The 19082-nt window shown below is 40.1% G+C and overlaps 1 protein-coding gene across 9 annotated transcripts in view; it reads right to left on the bottom strand.

Moving 5' to 3' along the window:
- Positions 1–19082, bottom strand: part of snap91a (synaptosome associated protein 91a) — a 55687-nt gene that overhangs the window by 9695 nt on the left and 26910 nt on the right. For 3 of the 9 annotated variants that reach the window (XM_005472565.4, XM_013276499.3, XM_013276500.3), the window contains 15 exons: positions 18961–19072; positions 18625–18731; positions 18490–18531; positions 11707–11768; positions 11542–11550; positions 10973–10985; positions 10562–10728; positions 10355–10449; positions 8007–8015; positions 7579–7791; positions 6190–6267; positions 3953–4207; positions 1043–1126; positions 670–738; positions 210–332 (listed from right to left, as the gene is read on the bottom strand). In XM_005472565.4, coding sequence (XP_005472622.1) covers positions 210–332; positions 670–738; positions 1043–1126; positions 3953–4207; positions 6190–6267; positions 7579–7791; positions 8007–8015; positions 10355–10449; positions 10562–10728; positions 10973–10985; positions 11542–11550; positions 11707–11768; positions 18490–18531; positions 18625–18731; positions 18961–19072 — 1438 coding nt within the window. The remainder of the gene's footprint in view (positions 1–209; positions 333–669; positions 739–1042; positions 1127–3952; positions 4208–6189; positions 6268–7578; positions 7792–8006; positions 8016–10354; positions 10450–10561; positions 10729–10972; positions 10986–11541; positions 11551–11706; positions 11769–18489; positions 18532–18624; positions 18732–18960; positions 19073–19082) is intronic. The other 6 variants (XM_013276502.3, XM_013276503.3, XM_013276504.3 and 3 more) reach the window with 6 other exon arrangements.

Raw genomic sequence — 19082 nt, 5'->3', positions numbered from 1 at the left:
TACTTAAATAACATCTATTGAGTGAGCCTACATATGCTTTATGTATCAGGGCACTGATGCTTACTGACGATCTCAGGGAGGAATGTGTGAGTGTATTTGAGACATTAATAAAGTGGGTTTACACTTTATTAACTCTAACAAACTCTACAACTCTAACAAATCTCTCGCAAATCTTATGTATCTGTCAGTTGGTGTTGTGTGTACAGTACCCAACAGGTCAATGACAGGCTCTGGCTCTGCTTTAGGTGGAGATGAGGTCCCTGCGGCAGGAACAGAAGCAGGAGCCGGGGGAGCGGCAGCGGCAGGGGTAGGAGCTGGAGATGAAAACGAATCTGGACAGAACAGAAAAAAAAATTTAATTAAATCAGTATTTATTAATGACTGCTTCAGTTCCAGTGACACACTCCTCTGCTCATGTAGGGTTTTTTTTCTGCCTGTTCTAAAAAGACTAAAGCAGACATGCAGAGAAGAAGAAGCAGAAGGAGGAAGCAAGCATCCCTGCATCTTAACTGTGTATCCACATCCTTGAAGCGTGCATCCTTTGGAAGTAGAGGTCTGGTCTGCATGTGCATGCAGACCCGAGTACCATGCAAAAACTTGTCTGGCTGCACCCCTCATAAAAATGGAAGGGAAACAGTGATGCAGTAAAGGTAAAGCAGCTTGACTCACCCGTCACAATGTCTCCAGCCGGAGCAGGCTCGGGCAAAGGAGAGGGCCCGCGTGAAACAGCAGGAAGGTCTAATTTACCAACGCAAGCAAGAGGCAGAATACGAGAAAGAAGAAAACCATGGAGTTTGGGGAGCAAAAAAAAAAAAAAAAAAGCATTAGCGTGGCAGGTAGAAAGATAAAGCATAGAAAGAAAGCAGCCACAACGATTATCCGGTACTTGACGAGTGGGATGCATGCACAGTTGTCACATACCACTATGGGGGGACAAACCAAGATGTGAAGAAAAAGAACAGCTGACAGAGGAGTGGACATATAGAAACCAGAGGAGATGAAGAGGTTCCATACACAGAGAAATGGATATCAACTCCTGTACCTGCACCAAAAAGGTCTACGCTAGGAGTGGTAGCAGCTTTGGATTCAGTGGTAGGGCTTTGCTCAGGCATAGAATCAAACATATCTACGAACAAGGACACACAATCATATGTACATTCAGAGTCCAAAGTCCAGTGCATACAAAATGGATTCAGAAGAGAGATGAAGGGAAAGCAGAGAAAGCAGATCTTTTGATTATTAAATGGGTAAGTTGCTGTGTATCTATTTAGTGCAATGCAGAATGAGAGTTAAAAGGGAAATATTGCCAAAGTTAAGCATGAAGACAAACTTTCATATTTTCTATATAATAATCACTACAATCTGCCATGTTCAAAATTCAAGAGCTGAGAGATAAGAAGACTAACAGGAGAGGTTTTTCAACACCTGGCAGTTCCTTTGGCCTCCAATAAAAAAATATATAAACATACTTTCCTTTAGAAAATCCTGTTTGTAGCTGTGTGGCATTCTGAGCTAAACAGAAATGTCGGCATGACAATATTCTGATATCTCGCTTCTTCAGTTAATTTTATGTTAGCATGTTAATATGCTAATATTTAACAACAAACAAAAACTCAAGAGAGGACTGTCATTTACCTTTGTACATTTGCTACATTTGTTAGATAAAACAAAATGCTTTTGATCCCTTCTGATGCTAAACAAAAATATATATAAGCAACAAAGTACCAAGTTGATTTTGGAGGGAGTATGATTAGTCCAAAATTCTTTTTCAATGGCTTCTTTACACACACCCAAGTTTTTGCTTTAGCCAAGTTCCGCTTGGCCTGTCTGCCTCAGAAAAGATGACGCGGCCACGTCCAGACGCCTTCCTGACCGCTCCGACTATCCACCTTTCTCGTTTTTTACTTATTTTTTGCTCTGGTTCGGTTACATTTCACTGTGTGTTATACTTGTATAACTATGCATGTGACAAATAAAGAACCTTGAACCAGAAGTCCCACAGGCTAACCAAGCACAATAGGACTCCTTCTTCAGCTTGACCTCCAGTGTCAACCATCTAGTTTGGGGGTTACCACCACGACAGGCACCAACCACCTTGCGGCCACATCGGTGCACCTGCTTCAGCAATGGAGGCGTTGAAAATGGTCCATTCTGACTCAATGTCCCCAGTCTACCTCGAAACGCTGTCTAAGCAATGCTGTCAAGGGAGTTGAAGATCTCGCGGATGGGGGCCTGTGCCAGGTGCACCCTCACTATATGTTTAGGCACCCCAGGTCTGTCCAGCATCTTCCCCCACCACCTGATCCAACTCCCCGCCAGGTGGTAATCAGTTGACAGCTCAGTGCCTCTCTTCACCCAGGTGTCCAGAACATATGGCTGCCGATCTGAAGATATGATTAAATAACTGATCATCGACCTGCTGCCTACCGTGTCCTGGTGCCACCCTTATGTTCAAACATGGTGTTTGCTATGGACAGACTGTGGTTTGCAGAGAAGTCCAGTAAGAGAACACTGCTTGGGTTCAGATCTGGCAGGCCGTTCCTCCCAGTCAAGCTCCTACAGGAATGTTGGGTACTCTGAACTGTCGTTCAGTGCGTAGGCACAGACAACAGTCAGGACCCGTTAACTGACCCGAAGGCACAGGGAACAAACCCTCTCATCCACTGGGAAAAACTCCAATGCACAGGCAGCAACCAGATGGGATACTAAGATACCGACCCAGCCTGCCGTCTCTCACCAAGGACAACTCCAGACTGAGACCGTCCAGCCACTTTTAGGGAGACTGGTTCTGGAGCCCAAACCATGTGTTGAGGTGAGCCCGATTATATCTAGTTGGTACCTCTCAACCTCTCGCACTAGCTCAGCCTTCTTTACCACCAGAGAGATGACATTACATGTCCCAGTCGTTAGTGTTGGTAGATGAGGATCGGTCCACCAGGGTCTCTGCCCCAGGTCGCTACTCAGTGCACACTGCACCCGACCCCTACAGCGTCTCCTGCAGGTGGTGGGCCAACAGGAGGGTGGGCCCATGTCCCTTGTGCCCTGGCAGGCCTAAGTTGTCATAGATTAATTAAAACTAATTAACCTTCATGGTGAGACTAGATGAGTTATTATAATTAATTAAAAAAATGTGTGCACTAAGTTTCATGACAAGCAATCCACTGGTCATTTAAAAAAAAAACAACAAAGGTTCAACAAAACTTAGAAATCTCAACCTTCTGGTACTTTTAAAAATATTCATAATGAATATCAGAATCAGTGTACTATCGCTAGCTTGGCTAAGATATACAGCAAAAACAATTCTTATTTGGGCTTCTTAAGGCCTTTGGAGTATTAGACCTTTCCACACACTGAAAAACAAACATAGACAAATTCTGTTCTTTAATTCTGCCATTTAGCGATATTCCCTTTTAACTCAAATGCATAAGCTTCAATACAGCATTCCCATCCACCAGTATCTAAAAACTCTGGTCACAAGCAGGAGAAGAAAACACTTTTCTTCCCTCCAAGTTTGGGAGACTGTTAGTAATAGTAAAAAAATCAACACAATTTGATCCACCTCTGTTAATAAACACAAAACAATGTACTTTTATCCACAGAGATCAAATAAGTACAAGTTTTGGTCCCCGGTCAGTAAATAATATTAAATTTTTAATACTGGCTTTGGAGATTTTTTCTAATTCACTATATTCATGTTATTTTTTTTTAACAGAAGAGGTCAAAATGCTTGATTTGCTATAAACAATCTAAAGGAAAGGTATCATGGAAAAATATAAAAACAAATCAGAATGTAGGGACTGGGCAAGTTATTGTAATTTTCACCATCATCATCATCATCATCATCAGTACCAAGAGCAACACAATCATCATAATTATTAATGCCATCATTATCACCATTGTCATAATGCAGGGCAATGCAGTGAGAGGCATAATGAGAGCGAGAAGACTTTACCACCAAAGAGATCTAGAGTCGGGGCAGCTGCAGACTCTGTGGTGGTGTCGGTGGTGGTTGTGGCAGTAGTAGTTGTGGTGGTGGTATTAGTGGAAGAAGGGGTGGGGGCAGCGATGGGAGTGATGATAGTCGGCGCATCACTAGAGGTGGGAGGAGTAATGGCAGCAGCATCCGCCCCCGTGTCGGCGGGCTTCATAGCAAACAGGTCCAGTTCTGGAGCAATGTCCGCACTCCCCTCCGTCGTAGCGAAGGGGTCTTCACAAAGAGCAGCAGGTTGGTGGCGTTCAGGGGTTAGGGAGGGGGTAATGATTAGAAAAGAAGGGAATGGGTCAGTGGAGAGGGGATGAGGAAGGGAGGGATTAAGGATTTGTTAAAATGACAAAAACTGCAAAAAGCATTTTTGTGAGGCTAAATACCTCAGAAATGTCAAGTTAGGGTCAAAGAAAGTAAACCAATACACGGTAACTCATTAACTTCGGTGCTGCATCCACGAACTTCAGCAGAAAATACAACAGAAAGAAAAAACAGTAATTATGGACTATAGTTAGTAGTGGTATAATTCCCAATTTGTCTCAAACATGCAAGCCTAATCCAAACCATCCATGTGTCCAGGAAACAGCCAGCTCTGAACACTGCTAGCAGTATATAAGAATGAAAGAACATGCTATAAATACCTTGCAGCTAATAAAAAGCAATTTAAACTGTTTTTTCTGTCCTACAGTGAGAAGTCTTTCTCTGTCCATGACACAAAATTCTGACCATTTTACTTTTTACCCACCAGGCTAACAAAAAAAAAGAATAATTAAATATTACTTATTACTGAAGGACTGCTACACAGTCAACCATTTGCGAGTTAGCATTAGTTTTTGTTTGTTGGTTATTTATGTTTTTTTTCTGGTTTATTAATAGGAGCAGGACACCTATCAGTACATTCCTGGAGCAAAGAACCTAGAAAATTAGCCTAGTTAGCATTAAGTAATTGTGGGTCTAGTCAAGTATACAAGTTAGTATAAATATTAAGTATTAAGTTTTCTTCTCCTTCTTTACCATAATAGTTAACTATATATAGTACTTCTTAATCAATCTACGTAAATGGCCTTGATCTTCATTCTTGAAGTGAATAACTTTGGCAGTGCACTGGTAAATAAGCTAAATGCTAACATGCTCACACTTACACTAGTGACTTGCTAACGTTTGGTGAGTAATGATTTAAAGTTAGCAAGGTAACATGCTAATCATGAACTTAAAACAACAACTGAAGCTTTGAAAAGCTAACAAAGCACAAATGTATTTTGGCCTACCGATGGTGTTATATAAACTATATTTATATATATATATATATATATATGATATATATAAATATATATCACGAACCGAAGTCAATATGATTCAGCCTCTAGTGAACATCAAGGTTCGTAACACAATTGACAAAGTAAGGAATTGAATTTCTAGTTTTATTTAAGTATTTTACAAAGTCATTAGAAACTAAGCTTGGCGATTAATGTATTTTGAGCAGTACTGGGGTATGTTGTGGCAAAACTGGAAAAAAGTTATAGAATCACTCCAGTCTTCTCATTGTTGAAAAGCTAAGCTAACCAATGCACAAAGTTGTCAAAAGCTGGCACTTCCCTTTTACACAGAAGATAAAGTGTGGCTGCAGGATAAAGTTATTTTTAAGGTTAATCACACATAAATATTAAATACTCTGTGATTACAGTAGAGGTAATTGCAGGTGGTTACAGTACACTATGCACCATGTAAAGTAACATTTTTGCTTATTGCATGGACATTATGTAGGTTGCTTCAGTTTCTCTGCTATGTAAGCTGCTGCAGGCCAAAGAGAACAGCTGAATGCAAGTTATTAAAAACCAAAATAAAATATGATTAGTATAACCATCATAATCCAGTTATGTCATGGTTAGTGGTGTTAAAAAAGACATTTATTTCTGGAATACTGAGACGATAATAGCTGTACTGTACTTTTTACTGCAGTATTCACTGGATGAATATTAGGAGGAAAAGAGTCATTGAGATGAAGGAGGAGAGGGTCCATGACTTGGGCATTGGAGTAGGATTTGGGGTGAGACAGTGTAACCTGAGGGCAGGTTTGTTCTACTGTCTTCTATGAAAGCAGAAGCAGCTTTATTACTATAATAAAAGCAACAGCCTTCACATTCGCGCACGCACTCGTACCTCCATGCACACACGTTTGCACAGAAAGCTGTTTTGTCACCCACCAGATCCACCAAATGCATCAGCAGCAGGGCCCGCGGCCACGGCAGCAGGACCATCTCCTGGGGAAGGTGCAAACGCATCTAGGGTATTGCAGACGAAAAACAGCCGGAACGCGAACACAAAACGTAACACCCGGACCAACACACCAACACACACATGGATGTATAGAACACAAGATGAATAAACAGATGAAATGGACAGGGAAGAAAAATGAGAGGTCAGCATCAGGAAAAAGCAGAGAATACAAGAAATATGCAGCCCAGTAACTGCAATGATTGATCTCATTGTATCATCAGTCACATGATGAGGTTTTTTTTGAGGGGGCTGCATAATGCTGCATTCAGTGAGTGCACCACCAGTGCAGGCTCGTGAAATGAGGCATGTTGTCACAAGTTACTTGCACTCTGTGACAAGAGGGGAAATGTCAAGGTCAGGGATGGACAGAGGTAGTTTCTCTTTGCTGTTTTAGTAGTACTCAGAATGTTTGTTAGTATTAACTAATACACCAAATTATCATTAAATAGCACTCAGCTAGTTATCGTCTTGGCATATTTAAGAAACTGTTAGTAACTCATAGGAAGAAAATAATTCAGGGCGATAACAAAAAGCACAAATTGACAAATCTCAAAAATATGCATCATGATTTTGCACATTCCTGCAGGGGAATGAAATAATGCTGTACTGTACTGGTTAATTTTTGGGGGGGCGGATTTGAAATGGTAAAGGTTTTTCCCCTGCCAAGTGAAAAACATGATGCGTGATAGCTGGACACTAAGCCAGCACAACAGTATGTGCATGGCAGTCACAAAGCAGGACATAAAAACATGTTTAGTCACATCACTAAGCATTTTTTTTTCCAAAAATGAAGTACATCTGTAAATCAACAGCTCTGACCCCCCCAGAACCCTCAAACTTTTCTAGCTATAGAATGAAGAAATATATGTTTAATTTTGGTATTTTATATTAGATAAAATAAGGCTTGGAAATAAAGCTGCAACTTGAGAAAAGATTAAAAAAATATGTTAAAAAGATTCTTCATTCAGATTAAGGAAACATTCTTCAAAAAGAGCTGTGAACGCTGCTAAACAACATTTCTATCCTCTAAAAGCTTTGGTAATGCATTTCTCATCTGCTTACTGTTAGAATATGCATTTGATGTTGTTTTTCGCATCAAAAAGAGTATGTAGAAAATTTAAGCTCAGTGGTTAACTTGATGAGACAAAAGCCTGTATGCTTTTTGTCGGGTTATGATATCACACTCCTGTGTTTCCAAAAGCAAATCCGAGATTCATTACAAAAGAAATTTATCATTATGTAACTAAACAATGAATGGGCTCATTGCAGAAAAGCAGGCAGGCCGCGTCTGCATCCTACCCTCCACCTACACTGACCTCCGAAAAGGTCGATGTCTGCGGCTGAGGTGGTGGAGGCAGGAGCAGAGATGGGCAGCGAGGTGGGCGCCTGCGCAGCCGCAGCAGTGGTGGAACGAGCAGGGGCTATGGGCGGGGCAGCCACGGGGGCAGCAGCAGCCGCAGCATTGGCATCAGCAGGCTCTTTCTTTGCCAGGAGAGATTCAGAGGCTCCGTCGGTAGCGGCCGGAGTCGCTACGCAGATAAACCCCGCAATCCGAACGCCACGACCCAGTCACAACCCCCAAAAGAGAGGAAGAAACAGCAGGAGAGAAAATAGGGAAGAAGGAGCGAGACGGCAGCGTCAAAGTGAGTGAAAAGTTTAAACAAAAAGAAAATTCAGAACTGCAGGTTGAGAGACAAGTTGAACAGTGGATGCCTGCAGGCGACGCTGTCAACAGAGTACTTACCCAAGAGATCTTCGAGACAGCACAAACAAAAACAAAGAGAGAGAGGTCAGAGACAGTGAATGACTGAGTTAAAAAAGAGATATACTTTTAAATTATGCAGATGCTCCAAGTAATGATTTTTTTGGTTAATTTGAGAGCTTCCAACCTTTTACAGGAAAAGCCAGAAAAGCAGAGATGGGACAAAAGCAAATCCAATTGAGTGAAAGGGTCATTAATATAACTGAGGCTTTAAAAAGGCTAAGGCTGGACCACAGCCACGGATAAGGTATCAGAGGAAATGTAGAAAACAAATCGTTATAATTGCGATTAAAACCACAAGAAGTTTCACAATGTTAAAGAGGAGAGTCCCATTTCTCTTCCTGCTAAAGCCAATGATTTTCAGTAAAAGTTTAAGAAGAGTAAAAGAGGTTTTTTTATGTTTGTTTCTGCACATTTATTACAAACTATAAATAAATGATGCTGCTGCCAGCCGAAGCATACAGGCAGGTTTTTCCGTTCAGTTTCTTCTTTCTCCTTCTTGGTTTTCATTCATTCTATTTTGGCAATAAAAATCACTCAGCAGTGACCTCACCACACTGTGTAATTTTAAAAATGGTGCAAATAATTTAAGTAAAGCAGGCAGCGAGTAGTTTAGTAACTGAAACATTAAAAAACATCAGATTTATTGAAGAACTTGATGTAAGTGTGTAAAATATGCTCTTTCACTGAAGTACATTAAGTTAAGGTCATTAAATATCACTAAAACTCTCCTCCGAATACTGAAGGCTCTGTAACAGCTGAGCGACCATAATGTGACAGTGTGAGTCTGTTAAACTAAACATAATAGCATGTTAAAGAGCTGGGCGTAAGGCTGTAGGACAAGAGTTATACGGTAGTTTACACTTCAGGAGGTCTGGTCTAACATAAGCTACAACTTTTGGCATGTTGAGCTAACCGAAACTTTTCACAGCAGTAACAAATGGTTATATCTGAAGCCAAGACGCACTGGGCAAAGTGGCGGTTACAACCGTTTCCGTGACATTAACACCCGATAAACAGTTTAATTGAATCTTCCCTTCTTTCCATTTTCTATTTAAATAAATTCCGTCTTTTGTGCATTTTTTTTCCCTTTTTTGTCTTGGAAAGAGTAAGTTCCTAACTAAAATATATTATCTTGTTAGATGTCCAAAATGATAAACTATATTGAAAAAAATCCCTGTTCATAAGATCTGATCTAAATTTTCTTTCCTCTGTGTGCATAAGTTTTTCTCACAGTGAAAAAGATTGATGTTGATCTGTCTGATATATAAGTAAATAAGCTGAGTATGTTAGAAATAATAAGCTGATCTCACAGTTTAATTCATAACACTCTATAATACCAGGGTTCTGATTGTTTACCTACTGGATCATTAGCTTGTAGGGATGCTGACTTTTTGCCTGAAAATGATGAATCCAGTTGATTTGAACACTGTATCAGGATCTACACTGACTATCCTAAGAATTCAAAATCCAGCCTTCAAACAGTGCCATGTGAGTCTGTATTGTTCTGTATTGGACAAGCAATCTGATATGTATGGAAGCCCGTTTCTGCCACTAACAAAAAAAACAAACAAAAAAAAAAGTATCCATAACTCGAAATTTCAAGTTATTTTCTCCAAATTTTGAGTTATTAACTCAAAATTTTGAGAAAAGTTAAAATTTTGAGCTACTTTTCTCAAAATTTTGAGTTAATAACTCGAAATTTCGAGTACGAAATGTTTTTTTTTATGTTAAACATAATTTCCCCAAAACACTTGATCTTTGGGAAATTAATCCAAAATGGCCGCAGTGCACGTAAACGGTAATAAAAATTCTAATCTGTGCCGCCACTGTGTCTTTGTGACTGGTTAAATAAGCCATATACAGTGCACTGACCCAGCTCTATCTATGAACTTGATGCACCACTAATTTAAAGTGCACGAAAAACGATTATTGTGTTGCTTTCTAATTATGTATGGCTGCCTCCACCTCCTAAATAGTAAAACAAATCCTTCTTCTCCTTGCTTTTATGACTTGAATGCACCCAACTTGGGAGTGACATCACTCCCAGCTCTGACATCCAACTTCCGAGGTAAATGAAATGCAGCATGATTGAATGGGTTGTGGGACTACTCTGGGGTCAGACATGTCTCTAACAACATTTAGCATGATATCTTTGTAGCCATTCATTTATAAGGCCCCCTTTTTTAAGATTTTAGCTAATCAATCAGTCAATCAAAGCTGCTAAATCAACAATCAGTGTCTAAAAATGTGGGAATATCAGCTTGTACTCAAATCAGAAAACGACAGGAGTTTCAAACATTTCATTTGGTATATCAAAATGACCTCACCTCCCCATCCAGTTGTGGAGGAAGCCGCTGCAGTACCCCCTGCTGATGAGGAGGACATGGGATCTAGATCCAAGAGGAACCCATCATCAAGTGCACTGAACACAGGGGAAAAGAAATAAAGCGTGTGTTGACAGAGGAATCCATTTATAATGTGGTATCGATGCAGATAAGTTGCAACAATCTGTTATATTGATGAGTAATTCTTACTTGCTGGCAGTGGTGGGGACTGGTGCAGTGGGAGTGACAGAGGGTGGAGGGGGCTTGGCAGGCGGCACGGGGCGGGCTGGAGGCCCGCCGACAGCAGCGGGAGGCGCGGGCTTGGCTGGCGCAGCAGCTGCTGCTGCTGCCGGCATGCTATTGTTAGCAGTAGCATCCTGCCACAGAGGACAACCCCCGTTAGACGATGACCAACATATTCATGTAAACTGATGTGATTCAACAGCTTTCTAAACACATGAATTCACAATAAATCACTACCCATCTAAAGTAAAAAGTGGTAAGGGTGAAGCCCTTGAGTCAAGTTCTCAATAACTGTATTTTGACTCTGAAAGATGTCACACATAAATACAGAGTCCTGTTATCAACGCTACATTGTGATTATCATGAAGCATAGCTTACCTTTGTGGGCGACCTGCAAGAACAACAACAGCACATGAGTTAACGAGTTTAACGCTGTACACAGTGAAAGCTAATGGCTGCTACTGAGACAGGAGGCAAAGTGACGGCTTAAATATCACTTTGTCGTTTTCAGGCAGGAAGCATTTCAAAGCAAATCCATTAAGCAAGCATCTTCAATTAATGGATCCATGCTGCACTGATGAGTTACGACTTCTTGGCCCCAGCGCCACTTGAACAAAGCTTTTTTATTTTGACATTACACATAGAAAGTAATGACTGACATGTGACTGAAGCTTTGTAAAAGTTGGGGCTGACTCTACAGTAGGATGATACAAAGGTGTTAGGTTAGTGATGACATGTGCTAAAAGGCAAGGCCTGTCATCGCTCCAAATGGTTTGGGACTCTGAAAGATGCAGGATATTCAGATGCTGTGTCTATTGAATCACTGAGTAATAATATAAAAATAATGTATAACCTGAATAAGGCAAAACGCTGATGAATAAGGGAAAACAATGATGGTGGTGAAATAACATTTACAAGTCCTACTCTCATGGACAGAGATCACTTACTTATCCTCTCTGAGTTGTGTAAAGATAAGAAGAAATGACATGTTGGAGAAGTATTAGTGAGTTTTACTACAGATGAGCAAAACCCCTGCAAAAAAACATTGCTGTTAAGGGTTAAAAAAAACAAAAAACAAAACACTAAATAGGTGTTTTGTTCGATCTGCTTACGGTTTCTTCCCCTCCAAAGTGTTGAGGTGGGTCTCCAGAGACGCCAGAAGGCTTTCGGGGGCCTGCAGACAAATACACAGAGAGGGGCTGCTAATTACTCAAACACAGACAGCATGTTGAGTACAGTTAGACAGAAAGGCATAAGAACAGACCAGGGTACACAGGGTAATTTATGGATCACATTTGGATTGTGCGAATGCCTCTTTAACAAGGGCTTCTTCATGGTGGCTATAAAATAGAAGGACAGCAGCTGAGGAGATTACTTAAGTGCCTTTTTTCTAATACGCTGATAGGCTGCAGACTGGCTAATATCCTGATGGCTGTTCTGCCTTCTCGTATTCCTGCCTGATGCTCTGATAATTGTCCTCCCTGCTCAGTTTTATTTTCTCTGTCTAATCTAATCAACATTGACTCAGCAGCACTGACTCTTGGAACACCTCACTCTATTTTCATTTTCCTACATCTCTGAATGCACCGCTCCAAAGTGAACCTTAGACTGACACATTGCCTTAACTGTGACTTGAGTTTTAACACATTAGGGCTGCAAAATATCCTGACTGGCTCATTCGTCCAGCACTTAATTAAATCCATAAAAGAAACATGTTCTTTTGGAGTGCCAACTTGTTCTCCTTTTTTTTCTTCTTTTAGAAATGGACATTTTTTACGATAAAAACATACAAACCGGTAAGGAAAAATGACAAATGTAAAACTGTTGCTATCCAAAATATATTTTTTATAATGTATAAAAAAATATTCTGGCACAAATACACAGCTCTGCCCTGTGCTGGTTGTCTATTGGGACTTTACATCCATTTTCTTTTCTTTTTTTAACCCTCACAACATTGTAAAATGATCTTTGGTGTTTGATATACAGTACTTTAATTGACCTTCTGTGGTCACCAAGTTGATGCAAATTGCTTTCACAGTGGACACAGATTTAGGCATGCTTTCTTCCACAATAGTTCTCCAGGTTTCTTGAAGTGTATTCAAAGCTCTTCTTTGGATGTTGGCTGCCTTTTGTAAGTAAGTAAACTTTATTAAAACTTCATTTATAGAGCACCTTTCTAGATAAAAGATCACTAAGTGCTTCACACAAGGATAACAAAGTATAAAACAAAACAGACAACAGTTAACAAAATGCAATTCTAAAACAATGTGTTTTAGTTGTTTTTTAAAAGAAGCTACTGAGTCCAGAGATCTTAAGCTCAGTGGGAGAGAGTTCCACAGTCTGGGAGCAAACGTGGCAAAAGCTCTGTCTCCCTTAGTTCTCAGCCTTGTATGATGAATGTCAAGTAGACCCTGATTACATGACCTAAGAGACCTGCTAGGGACATAGGGCTGTAGAAGTTCAATGATGTAGGCAGGAGCTTGTCCATGAAGAGCTCTATAAGTCAGTACCAGTATCTTGAAGTGGACTCTGAATTCAATGGGTAGCTGGGAGTTGGAGGTAGTTGTCAGCCATCCAAACTTTAATGGAATCTAAGCACTCACTCATTGTTCTGTGCTCTTTCAAGATGATCTGACGCTGCTTCAGTAATGCTGAGGTCCTAAATCTGAGGAGACCAATCCATGATTGATAGTGTTTTATTATGTGTTTTTCAGGTACTGCATTGGCAGTGTGTTTGGGATCACTGTCACACTGGAAAGTGAAGCTGTTGACAATCAGACGCTTTCCCATTGGTATTACATAGTGCATTAAAGTCTGAGGGTACCAAAATATCATAATATATAAAGTTCTTGGCTAATAGCTCTTTGGGAGTCAGCTTGTTGGTGTAAAAATGGGAATGCTTATGCTGGTAAAACTATGTTGCTTTTATACAACTAAAGAAATCACAACAAACTGTGTTTTAGTAAAAGCTGCTAGTAACAAAATGCCTAAATATATCATTGAAAACTGTTTCTTTCTGGGGACACACCACTATTCAATACCATAAATTGGATTTTCATCAGATCAGTATTAGGTGCCTTAACAAAAAGCAAAACATAACAAAAACAAACAAACAAAAGTCCCGTACAAAGACCGAACTGAAAATGAGTAAAAAAGCAGCCAATGTCCAAAGAAAAATCGCTGGGTCCTTGGAAGTAAACAATAAAGAAATAAGGAGTGGCTAAAAAACTTTCATAGCATTACACATACTAAAATGGACAATAAACAATAATTGTTACACAAGCGCTAGGACACCACATTCAGAATAGAGCAGATACAGAAGCAGAAGCTTTATCTTCATGCTAATAACAGCCACGATGCAAAGCTGCATGCTCAATCAAGCTAAACTCAACATAATCACCTAATAATGTGCAGTAAGAAGGATAGTATGATATTTAGAAAAATTCTTAAGAATCTCAGCAAAAGTTTTTTGTTCTTCTTATAACACTTTCTTTAATTCTCTGCACAGTTTTCTGGGTCTGTTTATTTATAGCTCCCTTTTAAAACTGAAGACTTACAAGGCAGATAATTTTGTCTTGACACTGAGAGGAATAGATAGATCATTATCACCCTGGGACTTTAAAGTGTCTGTCCTCACCACCCAGTACAAACTGTTCTCTGTGCAGAGGACATTTTTAACTGTTTAACTCCATTACTGCAAAGCTTAGACAAATGCAATAATGGCTCTTGTTTTAGGAAGCCAATACGAAAAGCTTCTGAATCACACTGCCATCACTGGAAGGATAATTTCTACATCTACTTGCTGCTCTAACAAAAAAAACAACAACACAAAGTGTGCATGAGTGATGACATAACAACACAGCTCTAAAGTTAGTCAATGCTAAAATTATTCTGTCTTGTTTGTGCTGATGTAAATCCTCCTAGAAGGGATGAGAATAGAAATCTGTATTCGAGACTGAAATAAAGGTTTCAAGGCTCTGGAAGACTGATAGTTTTTTCTCCTGCACTCATCAACTGCATTTTATCACCATATTCTGAGATGAATTTACTGTCTGTAATGATCAGTGATGCTGTTATGGCAATTTATTGCTGATAGCTTTTCACAGTGGCTGGTAAAGGAAACTGTGGCAATTTGGACAGCTGATCTAGTACCATTTAATATTTATAGATTATTTTATCAAACTAACACAAAGATATTTGTTTAGTTTTCTTTTCTCCCCCTCAGAAACAGTCATAAGTTGTTATGAGTTAGTCGCAGTGTCTGGACTCTTAACTCTGTATCAGATTTTCCTCATATTACAATATGGCCACCATCTGAATGGCACTGTCAGAAAAGTCAAGAAATCCAACCCAAAGGAAGCAAAGAATAAAGAATTTCTCTATAGGCAGAACACAAGCATGCCATGTTGGGGCCAGATGTTACTAGAACACCATGTTTATATGCTTCCCACACTTCATTCATAAGTTATTGTGTAAAAATTACCACTAGATGCCACTAGACTGCAGATTGCAGTCAACTGAATTCGGTTTTCTTACCCCTCCCAATTTAAGTGCATAAAACTTCCTACAGTGGCCGCTGTAGGTAAAACAACTCTGGCCGTCAATCATCTGTAGCAAGTGTAGGCTGTCACTCGGCTGTTTACCTCAGCTGGCAATATGCGTCTCTGTCTCTATATTTATTTGCTCTGGAGGAAGCCATAAAACTTTGTGAAAGGGGTCTCATGTGAGTCGATGAGACAGAGAAGCTCACTTCTGACTGATGGCAGCAGTACTGGGGTGAGTTGTTGATGATATCTTGAACTTTTCTGTTGGTGAACACTGCTGTTAGCCACTGTTAGCTGCCATTAGCCGGTGTTAGTGATAGGAGTCAGTGGTCGTGTCCAAATTCATGGGGTGCATCCCACTGAGGACCCGGCCTTCGCGGTCTACGTGGGCCGGATCCTCAGAAGGTCAGGTAGGCCAGAAGTAAACGGCTGTGAAATTGGACGGTCTAGCCTTCAGATTTGCGTCACCGCTGTCTCAGTGGAGTTTAATAAACTCGGCCGTCTGCTCCTTGCTATCCAAAATTTAACCAGACACTGGTGTAAATTCTCGACCATCTCACACTTCTGTTTAATCAGTAATCTGTTTGACGTTTATTCAGCTGTGTGAAAACCCACCGGGGGATTAATAAAGTTTTATTTGATCTAATCTAATCTAATAACTTTAATCCCAGCCAAACGGATTTACTCACGAACAAATAAAACACTGATAAAAGCCAAACAATAACATTTTTGAGTTATCTAAGTGACTTATATATTACGTTTAACCTGAGTAGCGAAAGACCGCGGTGATCTGAAAATGATGTGCTGGGAATTTGCCGTACTCGGCGGCTCTAGTGACCGTTGAGCTCCCGGCTAGCTATCGAGCTGGTGGATAACAGACGTCGCCAAAAACATCGGAGCACTTTTGCAAATATGTGATATCTTGATAAACCGAGCAGATATTTGAAGTTTACACACCCACATTCTCGCCTGAAAATATGTTAAAAGTTTATTTTGTGACCCAGAAAGATTAATAAGAGTAATATTAAAACTTAGTAGCAGCCGCCATTGCATTGAAACTGGAGTTGGCTGGGCCGCGCTATGAATTCTGGGATATGGTGGGCCACGAAGGATACACCCGACCCATCCTTCAAATTCGGGGAAAAGGAGGACGCATTTGTCGGCTGCATTCGGAAGGAGTCTACGAATTTGGACAGCCTTCGGCGTGTCGCTGTGACATAATCGGTCTACAAATGCGGCCTCAAGAATTTGGACACGACCATTGAGTCAGTAAGCAGTTTTTGCTGCTGTTAGTTTCTCTTAGCTGCTGCCAGCTGCTGTTAGCCGACACCAGTGAAATTGTATTTCGAGTGGACCTAATATTGTTGGACAAAAAAAAAAAAATCTCATATGATGTGCAAATACAATCAAACTGTTCATTAGAGGGAAAGTGTGATTTTTAAGACACTCGAGCCTAACATTAGTTGGCACAATGTTAAGTTATAACCAACTGTTGTTGTTGTTTAGCCAGCTCTTGTCAGCTGTCCAGAGACAGGAGGGTTACAACTCTAATCTGCCGACAATCAGTAATTGCAACAATATCAGGAAAAAAATATGTCTATGCACATTTCCGTGTGTTCCAAGGTTTGAGGTCAGGATGAAGAGAATCACATTTTATCCAGATGCCGGTCATGTCATCTCTTTCCTTTACACGAACACCAACGAGTTCTCTTATTCTACAATATATGTGGCCACATAAATAAAACATGACTTGGCGGAACAACGATGTCCATCTCGGCCACTGGATTTAGGATGGCTGGACACCATGGCAGCTTGCACAAACTGACGCATACTACTATGTATTTTACCTGACTTAATTATAAGTTTGTGAGTTTGTTGGAAGATGTAATTACACACAAATCAATGTATATTTCTGAGTACAATAATACTTTTTTTCTATTAAATAAAATAAAAGAAACAACTGACTACATTTTTAATTGAGGGACAATAGAAGAACGTAACATAGTGTACAGATTAATAAGAAAAAACCTGAGGAAAATACAACATTGAAACATTTAATGACGATGTTTTTCAATGTTTCAGGTGTAGATAAATATGAAGCTGGTGCTAGGAAGCTCTTCTTTAGCTTAGCCTAAATACTGGTCTATCTATTAAATATTTCACCAGAAAAACACAACCTGCTCTTTTTTGTCTTTATTAAAAATAGTAAAACTAATTTAATTCCATCTTTCTAGGAATGAGAAGAAGCACATAAGAAACGCCTCATTTTTAGCACACAGACATGACACTGGTTTTGAAATTCTCAGCTAACTCTATGTAAACAGACAGTACCTGAAATGCAGAAACAGGAGGTTAAAGCTAACACGATAACTTCTTTTAACTCTTATGAGAACTGATATATTTCACAGCCATCCAACCTGTATCTCCAGATAAAGGTGTTCTGTTTCAGTTCAAATGTTTTTTGCAACTTGCTCAGCAATGACCTGACAAGCTTACAATTAATCAGACAGCACTGCAGCACACTTTTCATGCAAGGCATCCATACTGCCATGTCTGAAAGGAACAACCTTAGCCACAGAGTTTCCACAGCAGAACAGAGCTTAAAAAAATGCAACTGATTCAGGAAACAGCTGGAAAATTAGGTTTCTCATCCTGGGGATTGCTTATTATAAATAAATCAGGAATCAGATTAGGAAAAAATTAATCATGTGACTCTATAGCTGTCATGGAAACTGCAGCACAGTCTGAGGATAACAATCTGCTCTGTTTTATACAGTTGTTGAACGAAGACTAGCTGTGCTAATATCAGCCACCTGATCAGCAGCATTGCTCAGCATGTCCTAGCTTACATCCAGCTGGCTCTTCTAGTCACATCATCCCACTTTGTCAGAGCGCCTGGTGTATGTCTGCTGGGCCTGCACTCACTGTGCAGTGTGCTTCAATTCAGTGCACTCAATGAGAGTTTAAATGGTTACTTTCCCTAAGCTGTTTGCTCCCAAAGCTAGCTCTGTGCACTGCTCACTACTCACACTCTCAGCCCGAATGATCGATCTGCATCTCTGAAAGTGAAAACAGAAGGGGAGCCACGGGGACCGTCAATCAACAAATGAACACAGCTTATTGGTTGTGTGGCGGTTGTGTGGTTCCTGTTTGTCGATTTCTGATTGTTGTAAAGTGGGAGCAGTTGTGGTGGACACAGCAGGAAAAACAAATAGTTGCTTTAGACATTCACATTACATGCAATATAGTTAGAAAGACCACGCCACTGTTGGTTAGTCTGTTAGCTTGTAGTCTAAAACAATATCATATATCTCCCAAAATGGACAAAAAACTCAAATTTGACAGTCTTACCTTAGTGAGCTCAGGTATGTCATTTTTGTCTATTCCCACTTCCTTTAAAAGAAAGAAGCAAAATGTAAGACAACAACTGCCAGAATGTGCTTCAGCTACCAGCCAATCAGTGACACCTGGTGCTCAGAAGGTTACCTCAGCAATTTTGAAGAATTCGGAAACCCGAGTCATTCTTGTCAGGAACCGCTTGTAGATCTCAAGCCCATCTTTACACTGGCTTCTCTTCATTTGAAAAAATTTTTCTAGAAAGAAAAGAAGTTGAAATGTGACACCCTATCCCCCTAAATTTCACCCAAAGCTTTTCTTATCACTCTGCGGTATACATATCCAAAAGTGTCCACAGACAAAAAGTATTTGCCACCCATTTTTTCTTTCAGGAGTAGTGTTAGAAACGAAATCCATCAGCTCACCCATCAAGAAACTGATGTAAATACCGACGCATACCGGTAAAGTTCAGGGGTGACTCTTTACCTAACAGGTTGATGATGCCGTCGTTATAGCAGGCATATAACTTGATCAGATCTTTGAAGAGTAGGAGAAAGCAGGCATTTATCACTCCATTGTTGAGATCCTTTGGATGCACCTGAGGGGAC

This window comes from Oreochromis niloticus, linkage group LG11 (assembly GCF_001858045.2).
Source record: "Oreochromis niloticus isolate F11D_XX linkage group LG11, O_niloticus_UMD_NMBU, whole genome shotgun sequence".
NCBI classification, from domain to species: domain Eukaryota; kingdom Metazoa; phylum Chordata; class Actinopteri; order Cichliformes; family Cichlidae; genus Oreochromis; species Oreochromis niloticus.
The sequence above is the reverse complement of the archived record's forward strand: the minus strand, read 5'-3'. Positions and strand labels throughout refer to the sequence as shown.